General features: G+C 33.1%; 1 protein-coding gene across 4 annotated transcripts in view; it reads left to right on the top strand.

Moving 5' to 3' along the window:
* Nucleotides 1–11,566, top strand: part of Dzip3 (DAZ interacting zinc finger protein 3) — an 81,546-nt gene that overhangs the window by 11,909 nt on the left and 58,071 nt on the right. For all 4 annotated transcript variants that reach the window (XM_005345042.3, XM_026786193.1, XM_026786191.1 and 1 more), the window contains exons 2-6: nucleotides 1,509–1,610; nucleotides 5,184–5,256; nucleotides 7,793–7,948; nucleotides 9,270–9,386; nucleotides 11,026–11,106. In XM_005345042.3, coding sequence (XP_005345099.1) covers nucleotides 1,579–1,610; nucleotides 5,184–5,256; nucleotides 7,793–7,948; nucleotides 9,270–9,386; nucleotides 11,026–11,106 — 459 coding nt within the window. In that variant the 5' untranslated portion in view covers nucleotides 1,509–1,578. The remainder of the gene's footprint in view (nucleotides 1–1,508; nucleotides 1,611–5,183; nucleotides 5,257–7,792; nucleotides 7,949–9,269; nucleotides 9,387–11,025; nucleotides 11,107–11,566) is intronic.

Here is an 11,566-nt window from a genome sequence, read left to right as displayed (position 1 = left end):
AGGGGAGATGGGGAGAGAAAAGTGAGAAGGGGAGGATGGGGGGAACTTAGGGAAACAGGATGATTGGGATAAAGGAAGGTTGGATAGGGGAGCAGGGAAGCACATATCTTAGTTAAGGGAGCCACCTTAGGGTTGGCAAGAGGCTTGAACCTAGAGTGGCTCCCAGGTGCCCAAGGCGATGTCCCCAGTTAGTTCCTTGGGCAGCTGAGGATAGGGAACCTGAAACGACCTTAATAGATGAATCTTGTGGCATATATTTTCTTGATTGATGTGAAACTTGCATATGCTTAAAGGCCTTTAAAAGCTATTTTCATCAATCTTAGCTGGATGGTGGTGGCCCATGCCCTTAATTTTAGCACTCTAGAGGCAGGAGTATCTGAGTTCAGTGCCAACCTGGTCTACATGGTAAGTTATAGGACTATACAGTGAGAACCTATGTTTTAAAAAGGGGGGGTGAGGGGAGAAGAAAAGTGTATGTATAAATTCTTTTGGATATTTGAGCTGGCGAATATGCAAGAGCTTATTATATCTCACATCGTATTTTATGGAACTGCAGTTCCATATGGTTTGGGGAGGAATGTAGCATTTTTGTACTGAAAAGAAAGAATGTTCACTACTGTTAGTATTATAATTGAGCAGGAACTGACATGCTTCTATAGGAAGCATTTGACAGTATGCATAAGTGAACCAAATAATGTATTTTTTGATGCAGCAATTCTACTTTGAACTTATTGTAAGGAAATACTATTAATATAATAAAAGGGTTAGAAATCAGTAGAGTTTGTGGAATAACTTATGATGGAAAAATGGAAAATCTAGTTCTATGTTGTAAGAAAATGGTTAAGAAAACCCGAATCAAATGGAAAGAAAACTCTAATAAAAAAGAGCATTATAATTCAAGTACTGCTTATACTATGTGGGGAGTTGAAGCTAGCTTGGGCAATTTAGAGTGATCTTGTGCCACATCCATGATTATTTGAGCAATACAAACTGGTCTTAATGAGATTTTGAAAAAACACCTAAAGTTGAATGTGTAGAAAAATAAGAGTGATCTGCGAATATTTTGCACATGAATATGATCAAAGCGTGCTATCAAAAATTCTCAAAGAACCAATAGAAGTAAAACAAATATCAAATAGGGTCAGGGATCTAGCTGGCTTAGTGCTTGTCCAGTACACACAAGGTTCTAAGCACAACTCACAGAACAGCAAACAAAACACAATGAGCCACCTATTGTATAATATCAGAGACTAAAATACTGTGAAAAGTGATTTTGACACAGCATTTAGAACTACAAGAAAGAAACTATTGCAATATGATTGTAGACTGATAAAATATTCCTGTGCCCAGAAAAGTGTAAATTCTAGATGGCAACTATATTTGAATGCTGAAGCTATTACTCTTTTATGGCAACATCAAGAAAATTAAAAAATAACCATGTACTTGTCTGTACAGGGGAAAAAGAAACATTTTGTATCCTCTTTTTAAAAATATTATTTTTCTTACAGAGTTAAATGGCTGTAGTAAAAGTCTGCTTGCATACATTGGAATAAGTTTTGTAAAGGATCATTTTGTAACATGGATTCCCTAACAGAAGAATTTTTTGTGAGGTAAGGAATGGGTTAACACAACCAACTGCAGCTATTGTATTCCAAAGGTATTACAACATAAGACTTTTCTCCATAAACTTCAGAAACTATTCTGAATTAAATGTCACTAAGCTTCAAGGCAATTTAACACTTTTGATTGGTGTGAATTGTAGACTTGAGTGAAATCCACTTTTAAAGAACAAAATATCAAACAGTGTTCCATACTTGGAGGCATTTCTTTTCAAGGTACATAGTCATCACTTACTTGTCTCGAAAAAACCAAAAAAAAAAAAAAAATTTTTTTAGGTGTTTTGCTTACATGTATTTGTATGGCTCTGTGCATGTGTGCTCATGCACAGTATAAGAAGAAGCCAGAAGAGGGCATCCGATCCACTGGGACTGGAGTTAACAGATATGAGCCACAATGTGGGTGTTGGGGATCAAAATTCGGTCCTTTAGATGAGCAACCAATTCATGTTAACCATTTTTTAACCACCAGTCCATCTCTCCAGTCCCCCACTTGGGGCATTTTTTTTGTGTTTGTTTGTTTTTAACAAAAATAATGTTTTAACAGGCACTTTAATTGACTAAGTATAAATTGTCTTTGATTTTAGTGGGTTTTGCTTTATGTTTTATTGATTTCTTGGTACTTGAAGATCAAGACCCAAGAAAAGGACTTTGTAAGTAGAGCTTCTGATGTAGTCGGAACATATATAAAATGTGTATCCCTAGGCAAAGTATATGAGCATAATATCACAGATATTGTGGGAAAAAATAATAATTGGCCATTGAGTTTTTACCAAATGGATATAGAACTGATTATTAGAAGATGAGAAACATTTGATGATTATAGAAGCTGGAGAGAATAGATGATCATTTGAATTGGAAAGAGCAAAAAATGTGCTAAAGAACCTAAGTTGGTTGTATATGCCTCTAATTGTAGCTAATAGGAATCTAAGGTAATAGGTTGTCAAGTTTGAAGTAAGACTGGGAAATTTATTTAGCTTGGCCCTGAAAGATGATGATGTAGTTCAGTAGTGGAGCACTTGCCCAGCTGATTCTCAATTACGAGTTCAATCCTAGTACCACAAACACATACAAAACCAGAAAAGTGAATGCACTTAAGAACTTACATGCTAAGTACTTTTTCTGGAAGATTTGTACTTTTCTATATAGGGGTTTTTGTGTTGTGTAAAGGAGGAGATGAGAACTAATTGGGATTATGTACTTAATTTTACTCTGGAAGCTGGAGAAAATATAGCAACTAATACTTGTATCAGAAGCTCTTAAGCCAGTGTCTTAGGGTTTCTATCGTGCAACAAAACACCATGAGCAAAAAGCAAGTTTGGGAGTTAAGCATTTATTCAGCTTATACTTCACAGCACTGTGTCTCACTGAGCAAGTCAGCCCAGTAACTCAAACGGAAGGGTTCTGGAGGTAGAACCTGATACAGAAGCTATGAAGGAGTGCTGCTTACTGGCTTTCTTCCTCTGACTTGCTCATCCTGCTTTCTTATAGAACCTAGTACCACCATCCCAGGGATGGAACCACCCACAGTAGTCTGGGCCCTCCTCCATCAATAACTAATAAGATGCCTTACAGCAAGATCTTATGTAGGCATTTTCTCAGTTAAGGTTCCCTCTTTTCAGATAATTCTTGTGTGTCTGTGAAGTTGATATAAGACTAGCCCAAGACAGGTTTGGGCATCTGGATATTTCCAAACTGTCATGACTGATTTTAATATGCATCTGGGAGTAGTAACTATTAAAGAGTGAGTGATCATGAAATGGAGTTATCAAGTATTTACTGGAGAACATATTGCATTTCATCAAACCTTGAAAGATTTTAGAATACTGCTGCATTCATTCACAGATAAGAGGTTGATAGGATATTATGAGATTAGAGAAGAGAGTTAGTAGACTTAACTTAGACATGATGAATGCCCTGAGAGCTATATTTTAGAAGTGTTTCATAGTTTTTCTCAGTTTCCCCTAATGAAATCAGCTTATACATAATAAATGATAAATTATTGTCAGATGCACACATAAATATAAAGTCGTATTTTATAAAGTATAATTGTATATAAATCATTGTCACCTCAATATTTTATGTGCCACTGTATAATTATTAAGAGCACAGAATTTATATATGATCCTATATTATAGTTTCTATATGATGCTACAAAACAATTTTATACATCTTTTAGATGATTATATAATACTGCATATGTTAATATTGGAATAAATATTAAAAGTAAAAGCTGTCAGATTATATCTTGATCCCAAAACAACTCAAAATTTCTAAATATGATATACTCACTCAATTAATGTATTTAGAAAAACTGGACAATTTGAAATTCAGTTTTTAACCAACAATAAAATTATGTATATGAGATTTTTAAAAATTTTGTCATTATGGCATATAATTTATTATATTATTGTTATTTCAGTGTTTTAAGGTTAGGCAGGAGGTTTAGAGGTCCTAAGCCAGCCTAGACTTGGTTTCAAAATGTATTTGTATTTTCCAAGGCAGGTCCCATGCCCAGGAGCAATTGGTTGACACCAAACCAATTCCCATTTTTTTTTTTTTTGGGTAGTTTTTATATTTTTGTCTTCCTGCTTTTTTTGTTTGTTTGTTTTGATTTTTGTTTTGTTTTTGAGAGAGAAAAAGAATGTAATTGTGGATGGGTAGGGAGGTGAGGAGGAGCTGGGAAAATAAATGTATTTTTTAAAACTTAAAAAATATACTAACACCCCAACAAAATAGGTGTTTTTATTGTGTTTTGTATGTGTATGCATAGACACATGTATCTACACATATGCATGTGTTTCTTTCTATTATGTATATACATACACATATGTGCATATATATACACACACACACACACACACACACACACACACACACACAATCTTCCTAACCTTTCTTATTTGCATACATACCCTCACACAAAACCAAAGTCATCCTTTTTAAAGACTTTTTCACCTCGAAATAATGCTATAAGTTTGTGTGTGGTGTATCAGTGTGTGTGTGGTGTATCTATACACTCCGCCTTGCTGAAGTATGTGAAGACAGAGATCAGTGTTAGATGTCTTCCTCTATCATTGTCCTCCCTGTTTGGAGGCAGCATCTCTCACTGAATCTGCAGTTTCTCTTTCTACCCTTCTGACTGACCAGGGGGCGGTACCCCATCACCTGCCGCAGCTACATTGGTTATATGAGTGTACTGTGATGCCTGACAATGTAACTTAATTACAGGGAATCTAAATTTAGGTCCTTAATCTTGCAGCGCAAGCATATTACCCATTGAGCCATCTCCCAGCTCTGTTAATAAGGTTTTCTCCCATATTTTTGACTGTTGTGCATTTGATAAATGTAAGGAGTTGATTATACAACTTTACTGGTTTCTCTACCATAGCGTTTCTTTAACTTGAGCCTCCAAAGAGATATGGTACCTATTCCCACTTCAGTCTTTGATACACATTTGTGATACTTTAAACTTTGAGATAATTCTATGCTTTGATTCTTTACTGCTATAATTTATGATCTTTGAGAGATGTTCTTAACTCACTTTTTTTTTTTTTTAATTTAAAGTGAAAATCCTGATGTGGAGGAGCAAACCAAGGAAGAAACTGAAAATAATGTAGAGAAACCAGCCAGTCAACTGGTAAGAGAAAATTATCTTTAATTAACACCTAATAAATTATTAATGAGTTGATTGAATTGTATGTGAAGATACAATTAAAAGTCTAGTTATAACATTTTTAGTAAGTCATTTTCTGAAAAAGTCAGTTGTTCATTCTTAAGTCATTCTTGGATGATTGCTGCTGTATGTGAAGGATATTCTAATCCTCATGAGCAATTTAAATCCATTGAAAATTGAACTTATCCAGAAACATCTGAACAATCATATTTCATTTGTTAATGGTTTTTTCTTTGTAATACTATGGATGAAACTATACTAGGCAAGGACTGTATAACCTCCTAACCTCATTTATCTATGAGAAGGAGAATTCAAACAAAATCAAGCTGTGTGTGTGTGTGTGTGTGTGTGTGTGTGTGTGTGTGTGTGTGTGTGAAGGAAAAGACACATCCAGAATTTTATCAAAAAGTTTTATTGGCTTATTTCTGAAACTAATTCTCTTCATTTTATTATCTTTAATGTTAGAACTTGTAAGTGGAAGATAATGAGTCTGAGTTATATATTAATTTAAAACTTTTATTGACATGAAAGACTGGAGAGATGGCCTAATGGTTATGAACACTTGATGTTCTTGTAAGGGTATAGATCCAGTTTCAGGACCCATGTGGAAATTCACAACTGTCTGTAACTTCAGTTCTAGAAGATCTCATGCTCAATTCTTTCCTTTGTGTACATCAGACACACACAGTGCCCATACATACATAAAGGGAAAGCATGCTCTTTTAAAAAATTTTTATTTATTTATTTTTATTTTATCTTTTTTGTTTTACTTCTGGCATTTCTTTGGAAGGTTTTATAGTAACATATTAGGAAAATACCCATTATAGCATGAGTTTATCACTAGAAAATATTTCAGAATAGTTATAATATGTTCCAGTATACACAGGTTATACAGTTGAGTAAAGGCAGGAACCAGGGTTATTAGATCCAGAAAAAAAGCATTTCTAAATAAAAATTAGGACTATAAAATTAAGAAAAGTTAGACACTGTGTCTTTCTTATTTTTGTGATAAGACATTGTAACCTAGGCAACATGAAAAACAAAGCATGTAATGAGGGCCAGAGTTTCCTAGGTGAGTCCATGACCATTATGGCAGGAAGAATGGCAGGCTGCCAGAATTAGAGAGTTTACATTCTGTGTCAGAACCAGGTAGCAGAGAGGGGCACGTCACTTCCAACAAGGCTACACCTCTTAATTTTTCCCAAACAGTTCCACAAACTGGAATATTCAAATACATGAACCTTGGGAAGCATTCTCATTCAAAACACCATACACTACAACCTCAATTTGGATTATATGTTAAATAAACTTTCTTAAAATAATCAGGCATAAAATATTTTGACAACAAAATTTAAAATGTTAAAATTAACATAACATAAATATATAACATCCATGACATTTTCTTAAGAAGTATTTATTCATGTCATAATCATGTCTATGTATAAATGTGTTAACCGTATCAGATTCCTTAGTAACTTCTGCTGATAGAATTGATCTTTAATTTGACATAATTGTACCACAGGTGATAATTATTCCTTGTAAGATTTTTAAAGCTCTTTTGTGGGCTTTTTAAAAAACTTTTTGAAAATTTCAAGTAAAAGATTCTGTAACAGATATTTGGCAGTTTCTAACCTTATTTTTAAAAGACATTGGATGTAATTGTCATTCATGAAGTACTGTAAAATATAAGATGTATCAGTTCTTCATAATGACTAAGGATGGAATAATAGTTGTGAGACTCAGCCGTACAAGAGAGAGTATAGACAGTGTCACAGTGGGCTTTATTTATTCTTAATTGCTTTTCTGTCTAATTATTGTTTCGCTAAAAATCCAAGAATTAAGTATCTCACACTTGGGCATTTTTAGTAACTAAGCTCTTTCTAGGTCTGTAATAAACTTTTTGTTCTGATTTTTAGAAACTAACCATGATACCATATTCTCGAAGTTTCCCTTGTGAAGAACTGCCATCTGTTAGCTCTGTCTCTTTGTCTGTCTCTGTTCTCCACTGGTTCTTCACAACTGTTGTTAGTAAATATCTATCAGGGTTTGGCTGTTTACTTATTAGTTAACTATTAATGATGACTATATTAAGTCTGTAAATAAAATTATTAATAATTGATCAATTCTGACTAAGTTGAAAAAAGTCTTTCTCTTTGTTTTTAATATAGTTTTGAAACTTAAGCCATTTAATCCATGGTCTAGAAAGAAGCTGAAAGATCATCATATCATTTAAAAACAAGTTCCAGGACAGGCTCCAAAGCCACAGAGAAACCCTGTCTCGAAAAAAAAAAAAAAAAACAATAGTTTTCCTACTTAGAACAATCTGTATAATAGAAGTTTTGGGGAAGCAGAAATAGTCTTATTCTTACATTTTATGGTTCTGACACTTCACCTCTATATGTGAAAGAACATTGCCCCACTTTTAATGCTTTGGTGATTTTTGTCACTAGAATAAATGAAACTGTATTATGTGTATTTTAATAAATTAAATGTCTTGTAGGACAAAGAGAAAAAGGATATACCTACAGATATTGACCCTCTTAACCCATTATTAGAAATACAGAAGCTATTAAATGCAATCAGTGCTTTACCCAAAGGTGTGGTCCCTAATGTTGAAAAGTTCATACAAGAAGACTTCTCCTTCCAGACTCTGCAGGTAACATCATTATTTCTCCGTAGTGCAGATGCACATCGATGTATGACTTTTAAAGCTAGATGGTGTAATCAGAGTCTTAAAATCTCCATCTGATACATATCAAAGGTTGGCTGTCAACTTTGACTATGGACTTATTACCAAAAGATTTAAAAGTCATCATAGGGAACATAGGTTTTTGTAGTAAACAATAAAGCTTAGTGTTGATTATGATTTAACAATAATATAAATGTGACACTTCTGGCAAGGGACTACTTTGTTTTTTGTTTTCCTAATTTGAAAAATATTGACAAGTTTGTTTTTTTTAAAAAAAACAGTATCTAAATATTTGTATTTGTTGATAAAATTAATTCCATACAGAATGTTTAGTAGATTGGGGCATTAAAAAAATCTTTCTTCTTTTGATCATTTTTCATCTGAGAATGTTTTACATCACCCCAGTATATAATATACACATCAAACAGTTACTACCAGTAAAACATAAGAAATTTATTCTGTGTAGACGTAATTTGACATTTATTAAAGACAATAGCAAATTTGTATACTAATAAGGTTGATGTTAATTTTTACACAAAGAATTAAATATTGGCAGAATATTTGTTTTTGTAGGATGTAGTGAAATTTGCCATAGTTTAAAAAAATACATTCTTTTTTGGTATTTGTGTTTTTTACACAAGATCTCACTATTTAGCCCCAACTGTTGAGGTACTCTGTTTGTAGACCAGACACATCTCCAACTTACAGAGATTTACCTAACTCGGCCTTCTGAGTATTGTGATTAAAGGCATGGAGGGCCATGCATGGCTGTATTTTGATTTTATAATTGTCAGTTAAGCATGTAGAAAATAGACGCAGAGAGCAGAGGCTGTCAGTGTTCTGTCCACATCAGAAGCTGAACTCTCTGAGAGTAGGATGCTAACCTTAGCCTCCTTTCTTGCTTAGCCGTGCACTCAACTCTGTGTTTTCTAGAAAGCTCTCCTAGTATCTCAGACAAAGAAATGTTTACCTGTGCTAGAAAATAGAAGGGGTTAGAAGAAAGTAGGATTGGACTTTTCTCTAAAGTAGTAAAACATGTTGCTGACTTAATAAGACAAGGAGAAAAAAAATTATTTATTTATTTATTCATTTGGAATTTTTAAGGAAATACCTACTGAGGAGATTAATCAGACTGGTTAACATTAGCATAATAAACATGTTAATAGTGTATATTGCTAAGGTAATTTAAAAAATACTTCTCTCTAACAAGGAAGGATTATACACTTTTTGTATAATATGTTAGAAATCCTAACTTAAAGACATTTTTCACCTCACTTATTCTCCACAGAGGGAAGTTTCATCTAATAGCCAGACTGGGGAAGAAATTGTTCCTGCTTTAACATTACAGTTTTTGATAACACAACTGGAAACAGCACTTAGAAACATTCAAGCTTCTAATTGTACTGTGAGTATTTTATATTGAATGTTTGAAATGAGAGAACAGCAACATGTGCCTATTTGTATTTTCTTAGATTAAAAGACACTTGAATAGTGAAACTGGGCATTCCAGTTTATAAACAGTAATGAACTTCAGAAAATTATTCAGACGCAGAAATGTAGCTACATAAGGAGTCCAAAAAATGTTGAACAGAGAATAGGGTGATGGTCATCAAGGTAGAGTACAGGGGAAGAATTGAAAGATGTTGGTCAAATTATATAAAATTCATTTAGTTGTGAGGGAGAATGCTTTAAGAGAGCTGTTATACCTTGTTATGATTATAGTTAATAGCAATATATTGAATTTTTAAGAATATTGAGATTATAAATTTTTACCACAAAGTGGTAAGTATATAAAGCCATTCATGTATAAATGGTCTTGGTGTAGTCATTATACAATGTATATCTAATTCAAATATTGTTGTATAAATAAATATGTGGACATTTGTCAATGTGAAGAAAGAAAAAAACCCTAATCTCTCCTTTTCCTGACTTATTAGCCTCTTCTGCTGTTATGGTGCCCTATTGTCTCTGCAGAGCACTACTTCCTTTTATTCATCAACTACCTCTGTCTCTAGAGTCTTTCTGCTCTGCTCACAATGATCCTGGAATCTTAGGAGAAGGGAATTTAATATAGATGCCCCCTTTAGTGCTGAGCATCCCACAGTCTCTTCTTCTTTGCACTTTGGCCCATTGTAGATCTTTGTGCTAATCACCATCTACTGCAAATACAAGTTTTCTTTGATGAAGGTTGAGAGATACATTAAATTATGATTATTATGATAGTTCATTAGGAGTTATTTTAATACTGTCCATTTAGGAGTATAACAGTAGTAGGGCCTAAGACCTATCTAGTCACAAGTCTATCTAGCCTGTGGTGCCAGAGATAGATTTTATCTTATGGAGCAGAACTTAAATCCAGTAGGAAAGTTGTTGGTTACTTACATGATCCCCATGCCACCATTGCACTAGTAGGTATTGTCTTGCCATGCCAGACATTGTAGTAGTTCATAGAATTCACACGTAGGAAACATTAATAATTACTTTCTCCTCCAGTAGTGTGTACAACACCTCCCACAACTCTGAAAGAAGTTTCTAGGTCAGTACAGCTTGATATCTCCATGCTCTGCTACTTAACATCTGTTACATATTGTGTCTTCAATAATACCATAACGTTCTGGAGAATAACCAATAGCAGTGGCAATGCCTATAATGCATAGGGATCCATAAGAACTCATTCACCAACAACATGGAAAAGGATAACTAATTCCTGCACTGGGTTTTTTATTTGTTTGCCTGTAGTGTCTTGTAGAGGTTTTTTTTAATAACTAGAATGTAACATTATTTTAAAAAAGAAAACCTTTTTTGAAAGGCTAAATGTAATAAATTTTAATTAAATTTGCTTTTATCTTTAATCAAGTTTTTTTTGTGGACAATTTTACCAAATGAAAATAACATGCATTTCTATGGTTATTAGCAAATAATGAATATTAAAATGAAAATTTGCACTATTTTTAGTAATTATTAAATAGGTCAAGGACTTCTAAGTATCTCTGTCAAACTGAAAAGTAACAAGGTTTAAATAACCAATTAACATATTTTTGTAGGTACACCAAATTAATATTGATTATTACTTGACATTACTGTTTTTGTATGGAGTAGCACTCACTGAAAGACGAAAGAAAGAGGTATGTAGCATGTATTACTTACCTTATAAATCTTTTATACTCTTTAGCTTAACTGTAGCAGTTGAAAGTGCTGATCCAAAAATAAAAACCATTTGAAATTGAAGGCATTCTGTAAGTTTTCTGTCTTATATTTATATTAAATAAATAATAATAATGTTGAAGACTTACGTTGTAATTTGAAATAAAGGGGAACTTAATATTAGTTTATATTTCAAATATCTATCTTGAGGCTATTTTTGTCTGTTAAATGATTCTTATTTTTATACTTAGTAATATATATTAATCTGTTTCAAATGCAGCTTAGTCTCTTTCTTAATCTTACTCTGATGAATTAAGAGTTTTACCTCAATTTTTTATTTTGCCAAATTAAAGTGAAACCAATTTAATAGAAATCTGTACATTAACTAGAAATCTTCCTTTTCTTTTAATTGTTTGTCTTATTTTTTGTAGCCTTGATAGC

Source organism: Microtus ochrogaster, chromosome 2 (assembly GCF_000317375.1).
Source record: "Microtus ochrogaster isolate Prairie Vole_2 chromosome 2, MicOch1.0, whole genome shotgun sequence".
NCBI lineage: Eukaryota > Metazoa > Chordata > Mammalia > Rodentia > Cricetidae > Microtus > Microtus ochrogaster.
The sequence above is the reverse complement of the archived record's forward strand: the minus strand, read 5'-3'. Positions and strand labels throughout refer to the sequence as shown.